The sequence below is a fragment of the Xylocopa sonorina genome, chromosome 3 (assembly GCF_050948175.1).
Source record: "Xylocopa sonorina isolate GNS202 chromosome 3, iyXylSono1_principal, whole genome shotgun sequence".
Taxonomy (NCBI): domain Eukaryota; kingdom Metazoa; phylum Arthropoda; class Insecta; order Hymenoptera; family Apidae; genus Xylocopa; species Xylocopa sonorina.
In genome coordinates, this window is record NC_135195.1 from 13,667,593 (window position 1) to 13,693,655 (window position 26,063).

Genomic DNA, 26,063 nt, shown 5'->3' on the forward strand with positions numbered 1-26,063 from the left:
TTATACATATATAATATATATAATATCGTGGAGATTTAAACAAACTATTTGTAAGCACATTTATTATATCTTCGTAGTAAAGTACAGCAAAAGCATTTCCATAACAAAACGATCGTTCATTTTTGTCATTCCATATCAAGGATTAATTTTATATAAATGCAAATTTACGCATTTCTCATCGCAGTATAATTATCCGACGTTCTGTACGTGAATCTGACACTCATTTAACGAATTTCTATGCACACATGGCGCGATATAACGCGAACTAGATGGACTTATATTCAGTGTATGAACGTTCACCCGTAATTTAATCACTAGCCGGCTTACAATATTCCACACTGTTACTTTCGCCAATTAAACTTTACTTAACAAATTAACGAGAATAATTAAACTTGTCAGGCGTTGCTAATCCAGCGAATAGGATACAATAAGCTTATAATCGAGAATAAACAAACGTTCTCTATTCCTAAATACAGAACGATACAAGTAAAGTTATTTTTTAAATTAAAGAATATCTGATTTCTCTTCTCCACTTTTTATTAAAAATATCAATGCTTGATTGAAGTTTGGTTTCGATGTTTGCACTTGAGAAACTGGTGCGTGCAAAAATCTAACGAGTTGAACAGTTGCAAGTAAACCCATTCTCTATGTCGAATCAAACGCTCGAGAGTTATCTAACCTGATATCATTATCTATCCTTACGATCGCACCTTGAGGAATCACGGACAAATCGTCACGGACAACAAACGGAATCCAGCAGGTCGAAGGCTTACCGAGCAAACTACCCGCTGTCATAGCAGATAATGCAAATGGCGCGTGACAACCGAGGTAACCCTTTCGAGATCGTACGAAAAGCGCGGTCAGGGTCGTGGATATTTCGCTGCTTTATTCACACGACTGTCATTGCGTCACGCAGTTGCATGGTCCTGTCGAAAATCCATCGTGAATGAGAGCTTGATTACTCTTTCGAGAAATATCAGGGGGTGATTCTTGGAAAGAAAAATTGAAACGAAAATCAAGAGCACCAAAATCGTGCTTTTCTACCACGCATAGGTGAACAGTCTGTATACATAATTTCAACAAGGAAATGCTACACTTTTAGACTTCAATTAGCTAGGATTAACATGTTATTTCCAGAATTCCTTATCTGATCTTTTAGATTAAAATGGTGGTCCGAGTTTCCCTCCTCGTTAATAATCGCGGTTGGATTCTAGATTTGTTAGATGATTGCGGAGTTTGCGTGTGATATGGTGGAGTTTTTCGAGGGTACCCGGAGGTGAAGTTGATAAATGAGTTCCGGTTATCTGATTCGTTAGGAAATGGCTTAATTACGAGCAAGCGAACGGTGATAGGACAATAATTACTGTAGAATACTTGATTATCTGGCTACTGTACATAATTTACCTCTTAATGAAATTGAATTCCATATTATTTTGCAAATTACTATTTTCTTCGCTTCATCTTGCTGAACAGTCCATGTTTGACTACTTGTTATATATTATATCTTACAAAACACTTACCAAGACATTCTGAATTGGCAGACTCTTATGAATCATCGCTGCTGCTTCCGGATTCACTGTCTATTCCTCTAATTTTTTTATTTCTCACACCCGATACTACATCGCTATCATTATTACTGTTTTTACTTGCTATACACTTGATAGATAAGTTTCTGATCAGTTCAAAATCAAACTCGCCTTAAAACTTTAACGAGTGGCACAAAATTTCACGATACGTGTGCTCGCTACGATCGTCGAAACTGTACTAACGCTAGATACGTCGCATTCAGGAATACGATCGTCGAGAAATTTTACGTCACAATGTCACTTTCCAACCAAAGACATAAACAGTCTAAAGGACCTATTCGCGAACCAATACTTCGCATTTATCAACTGGAGATAAGGAAATTCAGCATAAATACAGCCGCTCGAAACATCGTGGCGAGTGAGAGTCGCCGTTCGAACGCAAAACGTAAATAGAAATTCACAATTTCATCGAGAAAAAGTTCCAAGAACTAAGGCAGAAATTAGAAAAATTACACTGAAATCAATCTGTCGCTTGAATTGCTCCCCGCATTTAGTACCGAAGAATCGTACGTTTCAAGCCGCGTTGCAATCGATTGTTTTTGACAATAGCTCATTTACGGTGCATTCCACTTAATTGGGAACAGAGGCAGTGGCTGAAAATTCGCGCGTCACGGCCAGAACCGTGTGCAACGACGGAGACCAGGCTCCGCAACCTTGCCGCCTACGTAACCTGGATCCCGAGGTTCAAGGCTGGCGTGAAATCCACGCGGAAGATGAAAAAGTCCGGCGTAATCGATAATTGAACGGTTGGACGGCGGGGAATTCAGGAACACGCAAATGGAACGGTGGACCGTGTCGCGAGGCAATTTGTAGTGTCGCACAAAAGCTGCGCGTTATCCATGCATTTAATGCATTCAATGTTTCGTGTGCTTTGTGAAATATTCCCATCCCGCGTTCCTGGGGACTATCCCCGTGACTGACAATTGATGTACGGTTTTTAACAAATTTTAAATATTTCAAATTTCCACAGAATTTATCAGATTTATGTTTCCAAGTAATTTTATTTACGTTGGTAGTTATTTACATTTTCTGGTAATTTTGTAAACCAAGGAACATCCTCCGCGGTCCCGCTAAATCAAAATGAAAACGATGTCCTGGCGAGTCTCGATAATATATTACACCATTACGTGCATCAGGTTCCATGAAAGCTCAACGTCGATAGATACAGTTATAAGGGTGCAATCTTTCAATTATGTGACAGAGATATCGTATAAAACGAAGCGCCACAGGATTCTGTTATCTCGTACAGAGTGTTTTTCAAAGTGACAAGTGAAAAACTTAGTAGACCGTCGAAAATTAGAATAAACTGATAATAAATCAGTTGAAATTAAATCCATACTACCAACGTAACAAAAAATAATAAGAAAAATCCTGCGTTAGCAGAAATCTCCAAGTAACAGAATCAGTGTAACGTATATACAGTTACGTAAACTAGAGTTTGAAAAATCGGAAGAACTTTCCGCAGGACCTGATACAAATCGCCATTCCCGCACTTCCACCAACGAACATTCCACGCGCTCACCACAGACATCCTACATCGCCTGCAAATCAAACGACGATTAATCAAACTAACTTGTTACGAGTCGAACTCGTAAAACTCGATACGTTACATCACGACACGGAGGAAAGCAAGCAAAAGTACCGCGCGGAATTACTAAACTATTTACCACTTCCGTTGCCCCAGTTATACCCGACTGGGTCTGGCCGATTCGAGAAATTAAAAATAACCGCCCGCCCACGCGGACCACGAAAGTGAATCGAGTTTTTCCTCTCACCTGTTCCCTCGGTTTCACAGAGAACGAAATGCCCTCGCGTGATATAGCTGCGTTCGCCGCGCAGCAGCCGTCGGTCCGCAAGATGGCGGACGTTGGACGGTCCTAAAACAGCCAGGGGAAGCTTTACGGCCACTAAAAAATGCAGCCTGGACCGTGTCCACCGGTGGCAAACGAATATTAAAGGCCGGGTAATACCGGTAAAAGTGTAATTCATCGGCCACCATCGATCACTTAAGCGTGCACGCGTGGGAGTCCTCGAGCTCGCCGATTCTCCAGCCGTAAATCGAGTTTACGCCTGAACCATAGCCAGTTATCGCCTTTCGTCACGCGATCATCGGCTGTTACTCGCGACGATAAAAATGATGGGGGAACTCGGCTGTCCGTGGTTTTTGCGAGCTTCTGGCGCGTGGCGTCCTGAGACGCTCCAAGAGGAAACGGAAGAGGGCAAAAAACGGCGGAGGAGTTTGCAAAAACCTTAATAATTATTCTTCTCGTTCCTTCGATAGCGCGTGATATATGAGGTACGCTAAAGTGCGTGTAACGCTGAAAGTCGATCGCTCAATAAATCCGGAACTCGAATTACACTCTATCGCATCGATCGACCACTCCTTTGCGTCGTGCAATTATCAGGCTTGGTGTCCGCTTCGTAACTCCCTCAAATTTTTCTCGAGGATGAAAAATAGTGGAAGATAACACGTTCATCAACTCGCGTGATTTGAACCGAATCGGGTACTCGGGTGTAGATTAATCGCAGTCCACTCCATTGATCTCGTTTATCTCGCTAAGGATACATATTTCCTCGGGGTCGATTGTTACGCGCCAGATAGTGTCGGGTATAGATATTGTTCAAAGTTCAGGATCGATCGTAACTATTACAATGGGCCGCGATAAAGGGCACTCGATAGGGATGCGTACATTTCGAGCGAATCTCGGCTATCGTAACAGTAATTAGATGGAATATACCGCGAATAGTTGAATCGAGATGGAGAAACCGTTTGCGAATTAATGTGAGATACAGCGCTCGTCGACGAACTCGCGAGTAACAATTAGAAATTATGCGTACGAGAAACGGGAAGAGGTACAGTTGATTAAAAAATCGAAACGCAGCGCGGTGGTAAATGATCGTTCGCAAAAACGAGGTACAGACACGCAAATACCTAATGAAGCATCTTGGTCGTTGGAAACTCGTCTTCTTCTCATTGTTCGTGGCGGTCGGTGTATTATTGCTCGATCCAGCTGGCTGCAACGAGTTCCTGTCATTAGGGGCGTTGAAAACGTGGTTAATAAAGGCGACAAGACAAAACTATTTCTTACTTCCTGTCCATGCGATCATCTAAAACGTAAGCAATTAGAAGAACTCTTCTGATCATAAAACAGTGTCATCTTTTTAAAGAAATTAATAATACGACAATATCAAATTATAGCAGCGTATATAATAAATAACTTTGTTGTTTATTAAACCCTCGCTATTTTCACCAAATTTTTCATATTTGCTTACGCGCGTTATTCCAGCATAGAGCCAGGGCTCGCTGCGATGCGGGTTTTACAGTCGAGTCGTACAGATCCATTTAGCTTTCCCTTTCTCGTGGGCTAGCTGCAATGTTGCACACTGCATTAATCATCGAGGCGTGCGTGTACTTTACGCGGAGCGTTAGTCTTCATTTGCATCCTCCTCTCGCGGCGCATTACGCAAGTCGCCTATCATTTTTATCCGTCGGACGTTAATCGGTGTTGCGCTAGTCAGCCAGCGCGAATGACTCACCCTGTGACGTATTGTGAGCTTAAAAGGTGCAGACAATAAACATTCTACGCTTTCCTCTCCGAATTTACCGTTCTCTGTATTTTTATCGATTGAGAAGGTGGATGGGATCGCGCTTGGAGTAACCAACGGCTTTGCCGTAGGATTGTCATTTCCGAGAGGAACATTCGTACATATTTTCTTACATTTTTACATATAGAAAATAATCGTCAGGAAAAAACAAGAGTTCTATGAAAAAAATTCCCTTGTCGAAATGATCACGCCCCTCTTTTAATTTGGATAACGAAAATTGTATTTTGTTCAGAAAGATATGCCGCTTGTTGACATTTCGTGAACTTGTTCGCAGAAGAATGGACGGAAACGTTCCCGTACCAACTACTGGTCGGAATGGGAGTAGCGTTGATGGCTTTATTATTGCTGGCCGCCGTGAGCTTCCAGTGCTCCTCTACCTGGCGATGGTTAATGAGGGTGAGACGGCACATGAAAGAGCAAGACGCCGAGAGCGACTTATCGCAGCAGAACGCTATACGTATCAGTCATTCCCTGCCGGATCTCCAATCAGAGCCAATCACTCACGAGTACGTTCAAGAGCCAAAGGATAGCAAGAAGGTATGGGACGATAATGCGTGCGCTGAAAGAGTAGTTTGGCGTATTGACAAGAATGAATTAGTTTTCATCGGTTCATTATTCGTTCTCCATTCGATCGAAGTAGGCAAATGAAAATTTGAAAGTCGAAGAAGAATGTTCATAATCGAAGGGGTAATTAAAGAGCGATCCGACTTCTGGGACGAATTTCTGAAACACAGAGACGCGATTTTCGTCCCGAGGTATAAATTTCTTTTTACAGGTATTGCGCCAGACAACTTTGCCCATCGTACCGATGAGACATCAGAGCTTTCAGAGGCAGCTTTCTCATCGACTCGATCTGCCGATCAAGTTCAGCATTTGCAGCCTGGAGAATCGCAGCGATTCCAGTCTTGGATTGATCAAGGTATCCCTCGCTATCATCGACTTCTTTTCTCTATCACTTTACGCAAGAACCAGACAAAAATCGATAACCTGCTCTCGATCTGAAATTAATTTTCGCGCAAGGAAAATTACAGCTGGTATTGAGGCTAATTGTGGCAAACGCGTGACGGGTTTAATGGATCCTTTGTGTTCGACCCCTAGCAAAGAATTCACCGCGAGCCAACGGTGTCTAGACGACGAAACAGACTAACAAATACAGTTTGTCCAAAGTTTGAATCGTATTCGTCCCCGCGTTTGCAGCCGGAACTTTACACGAAGGAGATGGGGCAGGACGACGCGGACAGCGTGAGCATCACGGAGATGGAGTACGCCGGGAAGCTGCACTTCGCACTTCGCTACGACAAGGAGATGGAAGGGCTGGTGGTCAAAGTGAGTTTCACGATTTTCCAAATGCAAAATTGTTCTTCTCAACCGATATTGCGTCTCTTCCGCGAGGAATCGTTCGTGATTCCGGCCCGTTCCCGGAATGAACGCGAATAACGCTGGTAATTAACGCAGAACTCGGAGAATCCTTCCCACGCAACCAATGACCGACATTCACGCTCCAGTTTTCTTCATTTACCACGAAATCATATCGCTCTCGAGCGACGATACGATCGATCACGTGCAACCGCATAAATTAAGCTGCATCCGTGACCGAGCGGTGTAGGCTGTCGTAGAAAGACTCTTCGAAGGGCGTGAATGCATAAAACGGTTCGCTGGCGGGCACCCTCTAATCCGATCGAGCCGAAATTAATTTAATATTCACCGTCACGCGATTCACGTCCGTCTATTACGATTTACAGTAAGGCACGGTCGCCCGCGATTCGGATAATGTGTCGTCGAATCCACGTAGCTAATCCGCTGTTGAATATTCATGGCTCGAAGTGCTGTTATGTAAGAAGAGATTCTCGAGTGGAAAATCGATGTGCTCGAGTTAATTACAATGAGAACCGAATGGATGTCCCTCGATCGTCGAGTGTAGATGGCATTGAACGAGAAGTCTGAAAGGAAGATTAGACTATAGTTTTTCGAGGATTTTATTTGAACGACTGCAATCTGTCGAGGAAACTCAATTTTGCCAAACACAGAGTACTGCGAACCGTCCACAAATAATTCTCAAATATCCACTTGACCACAAATTTATGACGATGACTACGATTCCAAACGATATTAGTACAAGCTGCAACCCATCGTTCACGCTATTCTATTGGTAATCGTCCATTGTTACTCTTAATGCAACCATCGTAGCGGTGATCGACGAGAATAGAACGATCGTCATCGCGGACACGATCATCGCCGTTCCAATGGGCGTTTTCGCAACGCTTCACGCGCGTACGCAAATTCTGCTCGCGATTACACTCGGTGAACTTGTTAATTACACGGCCACCATATTTAGCTTGAACTATTGAATAACATTAACGAAGTAGATCGGACCGTTACTGTGACCGACGCGTGCACGTCTGCTCTTATCACACCTACTTAAATACCGTTCGTCATTGCGCGTCGTTTCATTTCGTAACAGCCGCGTGTCGATCACGTAAGGGATGAAAAGCGAACCATATTTCCGCGTAGAAATCACGGCTGATGGATTCCCATTATATAAACAATTTATTTACTTATTCAATTGTATTCCACGACTAACCGTTTCCCGAGTAATATTAGAATGCATCGGTACTTCGATTACCTCTGTTGCTCGTTAACGATAATCACTGATGACTCGATGATCACGGCCAACGATGACTTGCCTTCGCGTTAGTCGCGAATAATTACCGATCGAAATCACATTTCGTCGCAGAACGTAATCGAGAGTGATCGAATTTATTCCAAACAGACCGAAACCCACGTTTCGTGACACAGAAACGTAAACGCGGTTAGATGCAGGCGCGCCACGTAATCGGGCTCATTCATAAATCTAGTCGAGGACGCGAGACATAAAAGAGCGTGGACAACCCACGGGGAGCAGAATTTTTTTTTTTCCATCCCTCCCACCTCCACCTACCGACCAACCCTTTCACGACCGTGTGATTATGGTAATATTCGGGATTAAACGGTGTCACGTTGAATGGGAGAAAGATTAGCAACATCCTCGCATTGTATTTCTATTATTCGTTCGAAGAAACGGGGATATTTATTATCGCGCTTTGTGCGTCAGCTTTGTTTCATTTGTCTCTCGCGAGGTGTTCGAAGGAAACGTGTCCATCGAGACTTCGAGGACACCTGAACGAATAGCGTTACCTTCGAGTTTTCGATGCGATTTCTCGATTAAAATAAAATTTACCAACACTTTGGGATTAGTTCCCCGCTATGCGGGTACATTAATGGTTAATTTCGTCTTTGATAACGAAGCTCGTCCAACGCTCTTAGCATTATCGTTACGTTAAATGAACCGTCGAGCTTTATCCCCGCACGAGAGCAATTCAGCTACGAAGCCGCACTCTTAAAAAGCTACGACTTTAAATACTTCTGGGAAATGGCGGTGTCCGCGGATTCGTAACGTTCGCGCTGGGAAATGTTTCCAAGTTATCTTTACATCGCTTTTTTTCACTCGGGGTTATCATCACGCCTAGCGGCATTAATTGCTCGCTCAAACTTTGCGCCATCGGCCAACTTCTGCTCCGCGGCATTTTTCACGCGCGCGACTCGCTTTCGTTCGTTGACAAATTGTTTATTCCGAACGTTCCTCTAAAAAAAACATCGTATAAATCACGGAGACCAATCGTCGAACGCGCACGTCTGAAAATCGCGATCCCACAAAAGGCAGAAAAATCTGATGTAGCGGTTCCATTATTGAAACCGCAATTTCGTACTTGCTTACTTTTCAGGGGACGACGATGATATACTGCCGGGCCGATCCGTTCATATACTGTTGCAACGGTGTAATATCAAGAAGATATATCCACGGAGCGATCGATCTTAACTACGGGCATTTTTATTCCAGCCGCATCCGACGCGAGGCATCAATCTTGTCCATTTCCATACGCACAATACAGTTTCCCTCTCGAATCGGTTCCACGGTTTTCTGCATACAAAACAGCTTCTGAACTCCGCTCGGATAGCTCGACCCACCCAATAATGCATCTAAATCAGTCGAAACGGATGCTCGCGGACGTTTGATAATAATCCTTCATCTGCATCCCTTGCAATCCGTTCGAATGAGATTCTTACCGATCAATCCGTTATCCAACGATCGAATCGAATCAGCATTCGGTGCACGGGGTGGCTTGAAAACGAACATTTGCATACGTGACAGTTTTTAAATGAGATCCGCGTTTAACTTCTTCGCGTCGACCCGCGTCGTTCGTTAGAGCTTCTCCAGCACGCTTGGACACGGCTAATCAGTATGTAGATGCTAGGGTGACGAGTAAACGCGGGTTGAAAAAATTCATCGTGGTCGCGCACGCTAATGGCGCAAGTAGTACGAGAGAGCGTAACGCGTGACGAAATAGGTAAGTAGTATGAGGCTGCGAGTTAGGCATGTGCGTTCCACTGTCTCGCGATTGCACGCCTACGCGATTCTCGCAGCGATTTTCCTTGAAATCGGAGCCAATCTCGTTACTCTTGATTTTCGCCTCATTTCGATCTGCTCAGTCGCCTCTTTCGTTTCGAATCACCCGCACGACTGACACACGCGTGACGCGATCAAACAGCTGATAAATGAAAACTTGTACGGCAACGATTTACAAACCAACCGATTCCACAAGTGTCTACAGGTGTCGGAACCTCGCGATGACAAAATCACACGAAGCGTCGTTCGTAACCGGCGTACAATCTCAACGTGGCCTCTGTTGCGTTAATTTACGACAAAGATAGCGCATAGGCATTCGTCGCGGCGCGCGGTGGAAATGTCAGGCGAATTTACAGCGTCTCGCAGATAGTGGATGTTGAGCCAAGTTTCTTTTAGATTCTGGAGGCTCGAGAGCTGCCAGTGAAGGACGTGACGGGCAGCAGCGATCCCTACGTGAAGGTCTACCTTCTCCCGGACCGGAAGAAGAAGTACCAGACGAAGGTGCATCGAAAGAATCTGAACCCAGTGTTCAACGAAACCTTCATATTCAGGTTGGTCGATCGGCGCTGGTGGTCGTTGATTAAACTCGAGAGGATCGCATGAATTCCTCGACAAACACGCGAAATCAATTTGTCTTTCAGCGTGTCGTACGAAGAGTTGAAGCAACAGTATCTCCAGTTCTCCGTTTACGACTTCGATCGATTCTCCCGGAACGATTTGATCGGACAAGTGGTGCTGAAGGAGCTGCTCGAATGCACGGACCTCGAGCAGGAGATCGAGTACACGATGGACATTCTGTGCGCTATGCAGGTAGCGAAATGGCCGTCGTTGATACGACTGGCACGAACGCGGAGACTGTATCCTTTGGATCCTTCGAATACTTTCACTGTTCGTAACGTTTCGTCGCTTCTAGCCGACGTGTCTTCGCCGTTTTACTCGTTTCACTTTCGACTGAGTTTCACTTAAACCGTTGTCACGAGTCCCCGGACTTTGCGAATACGCGAGACAGACGTTCAGATTCGAGTCGGTAATTCCTGAACAGCCAAAATTCACAGCCTCCAGCGCAATCGCTAGACACTTTAATCACCGCTACGGTCTTCCCCGTAGAAACTGAACCGGTTTTTGCTCGTTACTTTAGGACAAAGTGGACCTTGGGAAACTGATGCTGTCGCTTTGCTACCTTCCAACGGCTGGGCGGCTAACAGTGACCGTAATTAAGGCCAGGAACTTGAAAGCCATGGATATTACAGGATCATCCGGTAAATTTCCTCGAAACTGTTCCACGCGATCATCGCTAAACGCTGAAACGCTTAAAGCATTCCTTTAGTCGTTATACCATTCTTCCGAGCCTTATTACCTTAGATTGTTCGTTTTTGTCGAACGAGTAGTAATAAGGAACTCGTTTCGAATTAGAAGATATAATAAGCGTGGAAAGCATGAAGTTTAGAAAATGTAAGACGTCGTAAATTGTTTGTGTACTCGTGGACTTCGCCTGAAAGCGAATATGCCTTTCCAAGTTGAATATTCAATTAAAACACTCGGTATTCTGGTCAGGCAAATTTTAAGAAAACTTTTTTCAAATAAACGAAAGGGGTTTTTCAATCGCTGAATAAGAAAATGTACTCTAGCCAAGTTTCATGGGTAACCGGTGTAACTCACGTAGTCTGGAGTGCATTATACTTCACTTAAAACCATACATTCTCCATCGCGACTTCAACGAGGGTTCATCAAAATTTTACAGGAATACATCCCACGAGAGATTGTTCGCTCACCCCTTTCGCTATCGTCATCACTAGCGCACAGTATAGCTGCCCAGCAAGTGTATACATGTACTCACGTCCCGTTACCTCCCTGAGAACCATCCCTCTTCCATTCATAATGAAACACGTATTTTACCGAGTATAAATATTGTTAGTGAAATTTTTATTAAGAATATCATCGTTAGCTACGACAATCATGTAACAAAAATGCCAACTAGCCGAGCAACGAGGTGAAACGCGACGCATGAACTTTCAGACCCGTACGTGAAGGTGTACTTGCTGTGCCAGGACAGGCGGCTCAGGAAAAAGAAGACCTCCGTGAAGAAGAACACCCTGTTCCCGGTTTACAACGAGATCCTCGGGTTCGACGTGCCCGCGGAAAATATCGAGGACGTCAGCCTGATAGTAAAAGTGATCGATTACGACAGGTAAACCGTGGCGGAGAGACCGGTCCGCGTAAAGATGGCCGCGACGCGATCATTTTCATCGGACAATCGAGAATCGGGCACGATCTGATCTTTCTGCGTAGGATCGGATCGAACGAATTAATGGGCTGCACGGCGATCGGCGCCGACTTTATTGGAATCGGTCGTGAGCAGTGGCTGAAGATGCTGGAGAACCCGAGGAAACCGGTGACGCAATGGTACCCGCTAATGGAAACGATCCCTGGACACATTCCGGCTGTGAGCTCGGAGCCTCTTCCAGTGAGTCTGAGCTGCTTGAACAGCAGGTAAGTCGATGGTAATTTGTAAGGAGCGTTAGGTATCCGAGTGTGCAACCGATACGCACGCGAATTACCATGACTACTATGAAAGCCTCTCGTTCCTCGATCCGTTCTTTAATTGGGTAAGAGTTGAAACGAGGGAAACGTCGATACGGGACAACGCAAACTTGTTGCAGATGAAAACAGCACGACCGGAACAAATATCGCAGAAAATCGCAGTTTTTGTCGGACGTCGGCTTGGGCGTTGTTTCCTCCTGTCGTCGTTTAATGCACACCGCTTGACTGACTTAAGTACAATTTCTATCTCGGCAAGAAAGCTAGGAAGAAACACAGCAAATCAAACCAAAAAAAACACACACACACACACACACAAAAAAAAAAGAAAAACAAAAATACAAAAAGAAGCGAACTCAAAACCAAGCAAAGAATAAAACAAAACAAAACAGAATTCTGTGCTTTTTCGGACACACAATCGAAGGTGGCGAGCGTGGAATAGTAAACGAGTTGTAGACCGTAGTGGAGTGTTTGTAAGAGCGTGATGCGATAGAGAGTCGCGATGATAATGGCGAGGTTGCTCAAATTATCCTTGAAAAAAAAAAGAAGTGACAAAGAAATTATATATATACATAAAGAGAGAATGAGAGAGAGAGAAAGAGAGAGAGAGAGTGCGAGAAAAGGAGAGAGAATAATAAAAGATAGAATAGTTTATTTTTTGAGAAACGAATCCAGGCTGGCCCTGCGTTCGAGCATACACACCGAGTACGAGCATACGTAGTTTATCGACTACGACCGTATATATTTTATCAGCGAGAAATAGAACACTGATCCAATAGAAAGGTTGTGAACGGAGCGAATTTTTATGACAACCCAAAATGGTGGGACACGCGAACTGTCCGCTGCTCGATGCTTTCGATCCTGCGAATCAATACCCACCGTCCCGTGCACCTCTTCCTCCACAGACGAACAACACGAGTACGATACGGGACTATCGATAGGTATCGCAATAGACATTCCACGGACGATATTGGAAAATAATTACTAGACGGAACACCGAGTCGAGAATAGAGATAGCGTCCTTGCAGCACGCGTAGCGAGTCGAAGCAATCGTCGTGGCTTTAATATTAGGATCGTCGCGAGACACGACTGTTTCTGCTCGATATTGCTTCAGGGTGCTCGTGACACTTGTCAACTGCTAGTAACCTTCTTTTCTTCGACGGTAAAAATACCTTCCTCGAAGATATCTAGTCGAAGAAATCTTTCTATCAAAGGACGCACGAATTTCATTCATTTCCGTAGCTCCTTTCGAAAATGATCCGAGTATCGTTTCACGATTCGAAATTACGAACGTAACCACTGTTTATCTATCGGGCAAAGGAATCCGCGTGTAATCCGCTGAAAGCCTCCAATGTAATCTGGTCATTCCCCTGGACACGCCCACGCAAAGAGCGGTGCGTGTATTTGAACTCGGAAAGTTCTGCAAACACGACCTCAGCGCGTATAAGCTTAATTCCACGCCATGAAGCCATACACGGCTGCCTGTTAACTATGTACACACACGTACAACTATTAAAGTACAGATGTTAGCTTGCGATACGGCACGCAAAATAATACCTACGATTATCGCTTTAAATGGTGACCCCCGCGAATCCACCGGCGTGGATCTTCTGTGTCAGGGGGTGGGCATTATTCTGTCCAACGTAAAGAGTGTAAAATCGCTCACGAAACTATTCGAACACGCTTACATTTGCAAATCGATCTGATTTCGACGATGATTTAACCTCCATCATTTTTTTTTTTTTTTTTATTTCTGCGTGTCATTATTGATAGAAAATACAGATAGAAAGTGTGCGATTCGTTGTGTCTCGATTATTTGGTCGATTTTTCGCGTAAAATATAGCTAAATGCTGTCGAGGACCGCGCAAACTAGTTAAGAGGGTGGCAGTTTACCCACCCCTGCTCTATATTATAAACGAAACACCTCTTTCGCGCTTCCGAGGCAAACTGTATCTGTGGATCGATCCATGCATGACACCACGAGGGAAAATTCTAAGGACAATAAGCCACGTAACCATGGTAGATCCTCCTGTAGAGTTCGAATAGAGCAATATTCCAAACGTAAACGTACCTACTTGTCTGTGAACGCTGTTAACTGTTGCTCCGCGTCGAATCGCGCGTGGAGAGCGCAGTGAGACGTAACTAACGAAAAGAACAAAAAAAAAAATAAGAAAAAAACTATAAAAGATTACAGTAAAACAGAGAGAATGAGGTAAGTATAGATGTAGCGATGGCGACGTTTACTAATTCACGCTTCTACGCCACTTTCGCGCAAATGTTCTTATTTAACGCGATACCCGTTTCGATATGAAGCTCGTCGAAGCGCACCCGTTTGTGACAGAGCACCCGGAAGCACGTGCGGTCCCGTGGATTCAACGTCGATGGATAGCCAGCGCGTAAATTGCAACTGCGATTGTCCAATTCTCCCTTATTAGGTACATTGAAACATTCTAATGCGATCAGATTAATTTCCAAAAGCTGAAGCGCAAGTGTCCAATTGGCAACGGTAGTTGACGGACCTTAGAGAGTTATTTTGTACAAAATTTGCTGTCGCGATGCAAACAATCGGAGGGAATACCTTGCAGTGGTTAAAAAGGATACCAATCTTGATGAAATCGTGAAAACCGTGTGCGTTTGATAGCGTTGCGTGCACGTGCAAAGGGTTGCGTCGTTGAGAGCAATGAATCGACGCGAACGATGCGGAGCATTTATGGTATCGTAGTACACAAGCGACACTACGATGTATCGTAGAGATGTGTAACAACGGCTACAAAAAATTGTTGGCACAATGCTGTATTTAAATATTCCACCACCCACGTACCGATTGACGAGGTCTATATATTTTTTATCATTTAATGGTACCTTCCATTTGACTATAAATATTCGATATCAGGGATATAAAGCATAGAGTATCCGATCGAGGCGTGTCTCAGTGAGAAATGCGGGTATATGCCAACACTTTTTGTACTCGCTGTATATCTGTAAAACTCGTTCGATAACACTGGGTGTGCGGGAGGAGAGCACGTAAAATAGTACCAATTGTCTCGAACGCAAGAGCGCATACATTAGAAAACAATATTTTGTCTCTGATTTTTTTATTATTCAAATTTAGGCGAGGATGGCAGCATTAAAAATTACGCGAAAGTGATTTATCTAGAGTTATATTCGATCCACTTCGTAAGAAAATGCCCAAATGCTTCTGAAGGGCTCGTGTATCCCGATCGATCGCGATGGCTCGCGTTTCGTATCGGTTAACGATCGATCAGCCCGACGTGGGAACACTGTGCTTGCACATGCACATGGGCGTCCCTGGAAACTAGGTGGATGGAGGATAACGTCGAAAAGTGAGCAATCGGTGTGTAGACGGAATTAAAAAAGGCTGGCATTTCGTTCGCAACTCTGTGTTCCGCGTAGCTGGCGAGTTTCATCGACTTGTATCGAGTCGCGCTTAGATTACTGTACGAGACACCCTACCTTGCGAGAACATACGTTTCGAGTTAACCAAATGAACAAACGGTGATACAATTAAATAGTAGTGACACGATGAAAATGTGCCAAGACACAGGTAGCTTAGCACCGTAGAGCGTAGCGCGATACGTCAAAAGCTTTTAGTGGTTAATCCTTCGAGCATATGTATACACCCGTATATATTCGTATATTTGTATAACCCTCTACCCGTATTCGGTAAATCTTCTCGTTCTGGCTGCCCGTGAGTTCTCGAGCTCGATTATTGACATCCATCCATCGTTCCAGTAACGCCCACAGCCGAAATTGCCGGATAAAAAAATCGTTGACGTATTTTTCTGTACGAATTACAAGTATCGTATCATAGACTGAGCTGACTCGAGTTAACTTCGCGCGGCGATCGCAACCACCGTGAACGACCACCGCATCAATTCACAGTTGAAATAGCCGTTTAAAAAATGAGTTGAGACTGAGGTATATCTTTTTCTACGTGTACGCAAAAGGGGTAGTAGACGTGATAGAGTAGATCGATGCTGTTAACAAGCACTTTATCTGTAATACTGTAGCAAAAGGGCTGCGGTTATTTGCTGGTAAGGGTTGCTGTCGAATATTGTTATCGAACTATACGCGAAGAAATAAAAAATTAACACGTTCCATTCGACTGTTTCGAAATTTTCCTTATCCAAACCTAAAATTCCTTCGCGAGAAGAACGTGTAACGTTTCAGTTAGGCTTCTCGTGTATCGAAATTGGCAAAAATTGAACGCGTATCCCAAATTCTACCCTTACCAGCCAATCACTCCAGCTACTACTAGAACTTTGGATACGGACAAACGTTAGTTGAAGTTAGCGAAACTCGATGTAACTGAAGTGTAATCGTCGTCAGTGTATGAATTCCTTTCAGTCTGGCATTTTTCTATTCATTCACGACTGTAGCGTTAGTGTGCATCGATGTTCGTCGAGTTAACGGGTTACTTTCTCGTATGTCAACCGGGTTTTTCGGGTAGCGTCGAGGCGCGGTGTCGTTCGCTTCGCATCGTTCAGGTTCGCCCAGTATTGCCGATGTCCTCTCGTGGATATCGATTATGGTCGAGCGATATCTATGGGACGCGCGTACATATCAAACGACGACGCGTACGAACGGGCCGGCGAGCATCAATTTTCGCTGGACAGACGATTCTCGAAAGACGAGGGTAGAGCAGCTAGTAGCGACGAACAAAACCTCGTTTAGAGTCTACTCTGATCGTGAAAGTGATATAACGTTATCGTATATTTAACCGAAACTACAGACGACACAAGCTGAGTAACCCGGTGCCGGTGATAATACACATTTTCTAACGAGTATGTATAACCTGTAATGTATATCCGGGCACGCAAGAGCCTCTTTGTGATTGTAAATGAAATAAATAAATCGGTACCACGTATGTAACGTATTGTTCATTAGAAACCTCTGAAACCTCCTTAATTCTTCATATACGTCCCTAATTTTCAATGACCTGCAACTCGAGACGATGTGATATTTTACAAAACACTTACCAAGGCATTGTGAATTGCCAGGATCTTGTGGATCATCGCTGCTACTTCCGGATTCACTGTCTATTACACTTGCTCTACTCAAAATCAATCTCCCGTTAAAACTTTAAAACGAGTGGTGCAAAATTTTGCGATATGTGTGCTTGCTACGATCGTCGAAACTGTACTAACGCTAGACAGGACTACAGTCGTAGAGGAATTTTACGTCACAATGTCACTTTTCAACCGAAAACCTAAACAGCCTAAGGAACCTTAGACCTTAGAACCGGAGATAACGAAATTCAGCATAAATAGAGACCGTCGCCTCTCGCGTGCTACTCGAGTTGCCGCGCAAAAGGTTAATTTTTGCTAGAATAGAAATTTGTATGCATTTTCTATCACATGGAAAAAAAATTTTCCGGTACCGGGAATCGAACCCGAGCCTCCTGGGTGAGAGCCAGGTATCCTAGCCACTAGACCATACCGGAGGCGTCGAATATCGTCCAAATATAGTTGAATCATACTGTTCGAATTGAAAATAATTTAAAATATATACCTACAATTAATTATCAAACATTTTAATAGAGTGTAATAAAAGAAAAACCAGTCCATTTAATAAACTAACTCTGTTCTACGTATTATAAAATTGTCCTCTTGCATATACTATAAAATTGTACCAATCTGAAATTCCTATTTGTTTTAACTAAAAAAATTTATTAGGCCTGTCATGGACAAGTATTTCATTTTTAGTAATTTTAACTTTAATATTTTTCCTATAATTGTAGTAAAAAGCTGTCGAAGGCATCGTACGCTCTACGATGACTATTTAGGGAATATTCACTTCAAAATGGAGTCCACGAGGGATGCTATATTAAGTAACAAATTTCCAGCAATTAGAATTTTGATATTTTATATAATTCTACGATTGGTATCGTTGGGATAATATGACAGGAAGGTGAAAGTAAAGTAAGAACTGTCTGCAACATCAAATGTACTTTTCATTTATTTGACTACTTATCTTTACAGATTAGTCTACCTTATGCTAAGATACAACTTTCCCATTATGTTACCTCTAATCGAAACGTTACGATAATACTAAGTATAAAATAAGCAATAGAGCTTATATTGGTATGTAGCAACGACTTAAGTACTTCTACTTAATAGTACTCTTTTTATTATTTAAAAGTGCCGGGAATAAACCTGCGTCGCCCGTGTCGTCGACGAGACTGATCGACGTGTGGTGTCGCGGTTACAATTTTGGCTTTTCGTTTCGGAAATTATATTTAGACAAGCATCGAGGTTTCATTTTAAAAGGGTAATTAACATTGCAGTCATTTATTCGTCGATCGAACATCGATCCATTTTAGTTCCTTTCGTTTTACTCCTTTTCTCTTTTTTTCCCTTTTTTTCTTTTCATTTTTTTCTTTTTTTTTTTTGGTTGCGTTCTCGTACGTTCTACAAATTATCTACATCGCGTCGTTAAATTGTGAAAAAAGTTAGGCCATATTATTATCCTTCTTCGAGTGACAATTTCTCTGTTTTGTTCATTATGCTTCCATCCCGTTTTGCCTTCTCTTTCCTCGTTTCGCTAATCAAAATTCCCCAGAACGTTTCAGATACGCGGTTTCTAGATGCTGGCTCGAAATCACGATCAACAATGGCGTAATGGCGTAACGGTGGTGGTGAAATATACAATTATATGTGTACATAAAAAACAATATGCCGCGGAACGATGTTCAGTCTTTGAAGAAATGTAACTGCAGCGATTCAAATTGGTTTTGTTCCGTGTATACGCGCGCGCGCACGCGCGTGTGTGTGTCCATGTATGTGTATGAATCTGTATACGTGTAAATGTGTGTACATGTGCGTGTGCGCGAACCGGATGGGCTTAAGCTTAATCCAGAGCGGATGGCTCGTGTTAGCATTACAAATGCTGTACAATTATTTAAACCGTTATCGCTTACCATAAGAAACGGACTCACGATTATAAAACGCTACTTGACGCAGATGAACTCGATGATCTCGTTTTAAACGATCGCAGCTCTACATGATTTTCGCTCTACACGTTCTTAATATTCTCTGTGTTCGTGTATCTCTTCATCTTCGTCATCGTATTCCTCTGTTTATTACTTTTTTTTTCTTTTTTTTTTCTCTCTACGCAATCTCGCATATATTGACTTTTATCGATTGATTGGAAAATTATCTCGCGTTAAGAAGAAGCTCGCGACGATGAGAGAACTGCCTCCCTGACGAGCGATCGTCAAGGCCGTGCTTACGACTCCTCGATCCTCTCCGATTTCGAGTCGACTACGGGTTCATCGTTGCGATTCTCTTCGGTCGCAGCGCAGTTAAATACTGAACAGGTTACGATCCTAACGACTAAGCGTCCGAGTAAGTGTTACTCCGCGACATTTACGCGCTTTCCCCTCTCATCCGCCCGTGATTACGCTTAGAAACGTAGAACGTTCGATTAAATTTATACGTAAGTACTTCTACGGGCAGCTCTGTGTATCTAAACGAACCGTTTTAATCGTCTCGTATATTTTCTCCGCTTATTTATTTTCTTCCTTTTTTTTTTTTTAATCTTTTTTTGTTTCGTATGGTTTGTCTCTTATCACTGTGTATAGAAGTGCATGGTTCACGGTTGGCCCGCATACTTCCTATCGTCCATGGTGAACCATGCGCTTTGTGGCTCGACGCGAGAACCATCGTGCGAACCCTATCTCGTTCCCGAATTGTACAAATCTCTGGTACTTTTTCTCCTTCCTCTTTTTTTTTCTCCATCCTCGCTTTCCCTTCATGTTGTTCGCGTACAGCGATTCGATTATTACAATATTTTATTATAATAAGTACACGTGTGTCAAAATGCAACCACAAACGCGTGTGATGTCGAGAACACTAATCAATTATACCTCGTACTCATAGCGATGATTAATTAATAATAACCATATGAATCGATAATGAGAATAAAGTGTAGTTATAGTAATAATTATATATAGGCAAACCTTTGTTGTAGCGTTGTACTTAGCGTTATTTAAAATAGTAGCGTTACTCTTATGTGTACCGAAGTTCAAGTACGGACAGAAAATTGATTTTTTTTTCTTTAACTTCCTTTATATATATACTTTTTATATATATATTATATATAGCAATATGGAGGGAATTCACTAACAACTTGCTCGAAAAGTGCAGCATTCTCACACACCTATAAACAAATATAAAAACTCCTCTTTGTTTAAAATCTTTTCGTATTTTTTTTTTTTGTTTTTTCCTTCCCATGTTTCTTTGCCTTTCGCTTTCGGTCGTCGCTGTAACATTCTCACTGATTACACTGCTTCACGCTCGTTAAGCACTTATCTCTATGCCCACGTGTGAATTCTCTCTCGCGGAATTTTCAAGGCGCGAGAGAACGCGTTTTGATTGTCCGCCTTTTCTCGCGCCAGGCATGGATTCGAATTCGAACGAAACGCGCCACACGAGAGGCAGGTAACGCAGTCAGAATGTCACGCGCGCCACGCTCGCTTCCCTTCTGCTTTCTCCTTTTCCTGTTTTTTTTATTTTTTTGTTTGTTTGTTTGTTTATTATTTTGCGTCTTTCCATTTGCCCTCACTTAATTCCATCGTAGCGAAAATAAGGTGTCGATAATACGCGACTGTACATTAAGTACAATGTGTGAACTGTTGCACACGCGGCGATTCATCCCCACGCGTGCGCGGGAAAATGAACATTATCCAAAGCACCAGGCACGATCCTCATCCTCACGCACACAGACACAAGTAAACGTGCAAGTCGATACTTATTCTCCCTCGCCACCTTTCTCTCCCTCTCACGCGTTCTAATTTCAATTTCCCTCTGTCTGCCTCGCTAGCAAGCTTCCACACACGCACATCTTCCCTTTAGACACGCGAACGCGGAACGATACGAACAATCATGCAGTAAGCACGCCCATAACGATTAGTAGCGATAATTACATACCATTAACACGTTTTTTTTGCACACGTAACATTGTCCTATGCGTGTATAAATTATACGATTAACGAGACCGGCGGGTGGACCGGGTGCGCGATACAAGAACCGACACTAAAACGTTTATTACACCGTGACATCTTAGTATTTTTTGTTTTTCATTGTTTCGCAAGCTCAAGAGTGTGATTGATCGCTAGAACGACGGCACCATGCACTTACATTACGTTCTACCAAGTAAACAGTACTGTAATACGATTATTTTTTTTTCTCTCTCTCTCTCTCTCTTTAAGTGTATCGATATCTAGGGAATTCGGGTCACGTCGGTGATCCGCCACGCTTTCGACCGCGAATCTTGACTAGATACATCCTGAGACGTTTCGTAGTTCAAAGGAAGCAATAGAAAACTGTTTTGCACAGCAGACTACGTGTCGTTTCGTTAATACATTTTTCAGAAGAATTTCTCCAATGTCCAAAGTGTTACTAGCTTAAAAAGAACGATCAAGAAGCAATTTCAATTCGTCTAGTTTCAATGTTAAGTACTGCTCACCTTAAATGGTGTCGTTAATTTAGGTCTCGATGATATCGACTCGCGGAGTACCGTGTCGCGGCGGTCACCAACATGGCCACCAAAACGCTTGCTTGAATTATTCTCATTTACACCGCGTCCCTCTCACGCTGTCCTCTTTTCGCGCCCTCGCCCCCTTTGTCCTCTATTTTAACCTTGCCCTCCTCCTCCACGTTCCTTGCTTTCGCTCACGAAGACCACCTATCTTGTACGTCACGTCGCTGATCGTTACCAAACGGGAAACGCATCAAGATCTACCGAGTTATCATTGTTGAGGCCTTCGCGTGAGAGTCCTGTCCGTTTCGAAAAGTTACCGCGACGTTTCGCGACCATTTCGGATAACACTTCGCAGAAGACACCCAACAACGATAACCGTGCGATGCTGGGCTGTGAAAGCCTCGAATCGAAGTTCTACCGAGTCTAAGGGTGTAAAAAGAATCGTCATCCGCTCACCAGACTAAAGAGAGCAGCTAGCCTACTATGTTAAAAGTGAACGACAGTGTACGTATCAAATCTTAGCAGCAAACAATCGAAGCTGTGCACACGCGCATTTCCATTAATTCGTCGGTGAACACCGAGGCGTTCTTCTAAGAAAGAGTGACTAGCATTCGTTCTACAGCGAAACGACGAGTAGACGAGAGTCGCATGGATCGTTCGCGATATCCTCTTCCCAAAACGGTTCTTTTCCTCTGCCACGAATTCGATCATTCCATCGATCTGTCCAGTCTTCGCATTTACACGATCCCTCTCATCCTCTTTCCCTCTCTTTTCTCTTAACCCTGGAATAGTAACATATCGCTAAGACCCTCCAATCTTCCATCCATGTTGAGCTTTCTCGCAACGAGTGCGTCGACCTCCAATTTGTTTAAATATGAACAATTTTTATAACGATATGATCGGTAAAATGATTCGTATTCACTCCTATTTCTAGCACGACTGCGAATCTTGATCGTTTAAAGGCGTTCCGTCACGATTTCAGGGTTAATTTCAACGTTAAAAGAGACGAACCGTAACCCTCTCCGTTCCATTCGAATCGTCATACGGGCGACACGCTCACACACGAACACAACGCCGAACCCGGCGCGAACGAATTCGGGTGAATCCACGTGATTCGGACTCGTTCGTTTTAAAGCCTATTTTATAATTCCTCGCCTCTGCTGATTAATTGTACCTCGCGTGCGAAAATACCAAGAAATATCCTCGCAAAAAGTTAAGCTGGACGGCTTTGATCGAAAATTAGGATCTCTTTCGAAGGACGTGAATATCGGGGAATAGAAAGTGTTACGGGGTGATAGTGGTAGTGGTGATTACGGTGAATAGTGTGTACCGATCGTTTACAACTCGAGTATTGTACGCCCACTTTTCATTGAAATTTTTGTATCTTACAAAGAGTTCTCGGTTGTTTCCTTATGTCGCACAATTAAATTTCTCGTAACCGCATCCGCAGTTTAGTCGTTCACGTTGTCGTTATGAATCGAAACGTAATCGAGTCATTAAAATTTGTATGTTTTATGAGACACAAAAGGTGGACGTACGATACTTCTGTTGCTAATCGTCGATACGGTGTATGTGTGTGTGTGCCTCGAGTTGTGGAGCGACCCCAGCGTACACGCAGCCCTGCGGAAAGAAGCGTCCATCGCTCCTGCGAAAGTGCGCTCTGGTGCGAACCTGTCTATGTGGTACAATTTCTGAGGAGATCTGTATACGCGTGGCTGTGTGTCGGTGTACATGTCTGTGTGTCGTTTACGTTCCTAGAAGTCTCGTAGAACTGAACTCACTAAGGTGCTTAGCGAAAAAGTGTGTCATTATCACGAGCAGCGTGTTACGATATTGGCGCAGAAATACAATTTTTAAACATCGTTCCCTCCTCGAAACGGGTTACACGTTTCTCTCCCTAATCCGCCGTTTTCATTCGCTCGCCACCCTGGCACGAAATTATTGGCGCGTATTTATATGTATGTATATGCACGTGTTTTATATATATATATATATTTTTTTTTTGTTCATGTATATTTATACGCCGTGGAGATAATTGTATTTACACGGGACGTTACTAGCGCTAAAGGTGTGCAAATTCATCCAGGTGGAAGTGTAACGCGATCTTGACCGTGTTACACGGAGGCTCCCGATTTCCTCGTCGCGAACCTGTAGCCCGAGAATTCGATCGCGATTGAATCGCCGCACCCTTAAACAAGGGTGAGTCGAATAATTCGCAAGCATACAGATAGATTCGACCGTGTTCGTAATTGACTAGCGATTCGAGAGAGAAAGCGACGCGACTGGCGTGTATTGATTTTTCTTCTTCTGCACTTCCCTTTAATGTCTGCTCTCTTCATCGTTCCACTCTCTTCATCTTTCTCTCTCTCTCTCGTTCTGTGCAAAGCTATAGTAAAGGGCACCAGTGCAGGCTACTCACGACAAGATTACATACACATGGTACATCTATCGTGAGTTGACGTTGAGCATTCAGATACGCGACCCACCAGACATCGAACTCCGGTTGACCAGAGTCGCGAGAGGTGGCGGTGAACTTGAACGACGGTGAACCCGATACTGGTGCCGTTCACTATAGAAAGCTCGAGGCAAACATCGATATCGATCGAAATCGCGAAAGTAACGCGCGCTCGAGCTCGGCCAGTTCCCCCCCGTTGCTCGAAACACTGTTCTACGGGATCTCACGGAAGCACTCGACTATTTCCCCCATTGTCTCGCGAGAAAGCGATTCTTCTACTTTCCTCCTCCTTCCGTTTATTGCTAGAACGCTGAATATCGAGAGTATACCTGTTGCTCGGCGACTACTTGTTTCCTCTGCGCCCACTACTTGATTGTAATAAACGATTACGAAAGCGTCGTTGCTCGTTGCTCCTATCTGTAAACACTCGCAGATCAGACGTCGCCCGTCCCAATCCGGAATCACCTCTTGTTAAGAGCGATCGACGCGATGGACGAACGTTCTGTCACGATCTCCCGTTATTGCACGATGAGTTTTCTTATCCCCACGTATCCGACGCGTTACGCGACGTCGAATCGCGGGTCCGTTCGAGTGGAGTTGTACGCGCGGTTGGATATCGCGGGGCTGACTATTGAGCGAATGTCACCGTTGCGACGGATCCATATCTGAGAGAAATCTGTCAGCGATGTGCAAGGAAGACGAACGATAGATGAACCGTGTTCGGGGCTCGTTCGACTCTGCTAGTAGACGTACGCGAAACAGTCTCAGTAGCGTTGCTGGAACTCGTGATGCCACCTGTTGAAGTCGATGTGGAAGATCACGATCGACCCGTTGGCCAGACCAGCTAGAAGAAACCTGAAACGAGGGTCGAACGTGCTGTCAACTGTTCGATGAAGAGTATCGTGAAAGCGATGATTAATCGCACTTACTTTTGGTCGTGTGAGAGTGCCAGAGAACGCACGCTGCTCTCGCATGCTGGGAAAGCATAGAGAAGAGCCAGGTTGAACGTCCTCCAAACTTCAACGATTCGTTTGTCACCGCCTGTCATTAGATACTCGCCGTCCCTGCTCAGAAGTAGACACTGAAAAGAAAAATTTTCGTTTCAAGTTACCAGTTAATCGAAACTATAGAGTAGAATCAATTTACCTGAAGGTTGTCGTTATGCGACTCGTGGCGAAGCCGTTTTCCGTTTATGGTGAACGCTGCTATATGTCCGCGTTCGTAGTTCACGACAATTACACCCTCCCGCGACATCGCGATATTTTCAGGTGAGGAGAATCCATTTGGTGCTTCCAGTGATCTCAGAAGATCGCCAAAAGTCGTGTGTACAAGAACCGGTCCGTCTGTAAATTATTTCGTCAGCTCAGATTTTCACTCGCAATAAGCAACATTGAATTTTGCAAGATTGCAACTACGTACAATACGAGCTGGAAACAACCAAACCCAACTCAGCCGAAATGACGACAGCAGTGACTGGTTGCTCGTGTCCGGTAAGGGTTGCTCTTGGCGCGGGAGCTTCGCCCTCGCCAACGATTGTCTGCGTTCTAGCGTTCCAATGCCACAGCAGAACAGTGCAATCGGCACTTCCGGATGCTATGTAACAATCCGAGGTGATATTGCACTCGCTTCGAGACAGACATGTGACGACTCCATAGTGGCCAAACACTATCTGCACGATTTTTGCTGAAAGAAATAATACATTTTGCAACACGCGTTCGATATAATATTCCTTGCGATTTTATTACCAGTCTCTGTAGAGAATACACGGAAGCTGTTATCCCAGAAACCGCAGGCGACCAGGAATCTACTGTCCACGGTAGTGACGAAGCAGTTGCTTCGTATCTTCAGCTTCTGACTGAAATTGTCGCCCAAGTGGCGACGTAACGTGGGATTCGAGCTGTTTGCTGCTTGAGCTGCAACGTGCATGCTT

The 26,063-nt window shown here is 43.9% G+C and overlaps 3 protein-coding genes and 1 non-coding gene across 24 annotated transcripts in view; 2 read left to right on the forward strand and 2 right to left on the reverse strand.

The window, feature by feature from the left end:
* The window catches only part of LOC143422110 (synaptotagmin-10), a 38,815-nt gene extending 26,338 nt beyond the window's left edge, over positions 1–12,477 (forward strand). Inside the window, exons 2-10 of one of the 2 annotated variants that reach the window (XM_076892516.1) lie at positions 5,467–5,729; positions 5,968–6,111; positions 6,390–6,518; positions 10,033–10,187; positions 10,278–10,446; positions 10,775–10,895; positions 11,653–11,824; positions 11,926–12,126; positions 12,297–12,477. In XM_076892516.1, the coding sequence (XP_076748631.1) occupies positions 5,467–5,729; positions 5,968–6,111; positions 6,390–6,518; positions 10,033–10,187; positions 10,278–10,446; positions 10,775–10,895; positions 11,653–11,824; positions 11,926–12,126; positions 12,297–12,300 (1,358 nt within the window). In that variant the 3' untranslated portion in view covers positions 12,301–12,477. The remainder of the gene's footprint in view (positions 1–5,466; positions 5,730–5,967; positions 6,112–6,389; positions 6,519–10,032; positions 10,188–10,277; positions 10,447–10,774; positions 10,896–11,652; positions 11,825–11,925; positions 12,127–12,296) is intronic. The other variant, XM_076892517.1, reaches the window with a different exon arrangement.
* Positions 1–26,063, forward strand: part of LOC143433606 (uncharacterized) — a 232,917-nt gene that overhangs the window by 66,993 nt on the left and 139,861 nt on the right. The gene's annotated exons all lie outside the window — the stretch shown is intronic.
* Positions 17,567–17,638, reverse strand: Trnae-cuc (transfer RNA glutamic acid (anticodon CUC)). The gene has a single exon. It is a non-coding gene; the product is annotated as a tRNA-Glu (tRNA).
* The window catches only part of Rg (A kinase anchor protein rugose), a 322,382-nt gene continuing 320,710 nt past the window's right edge, over positions 24,392–26,063 (reverse strand). For all 20 annotated transcript variants that reach the window (XM_076910991.1, XM_076910982.1, XM_076910990.1 and 17 more), the window contains 5 exons: positions 25,879–26,046; positions 25,553–25,816; positions 25,280–25,476; positions 25,063–25,214; positions 24,392–24,988 (listed from right to left, as the gene is read on the reverse strand). In XM_076910991.1, the coding sequence (XP_076767106.1) occupies positions 24,898–24,988; positions 25,063–25,214; positions 25,280–25,476; positions 25,553–25,816; positions 25,879–26,046 (872 nt within the window). In that variant the 3' untranslated portion in view covers positions 24,392–24,897. The remainder of the gene's footprint in view (positions 24,989–25,062; positions 25,215–25,279; positions 25,477–25,552; positions 25,817–25,878; positions 26,047–26,063) is intronic.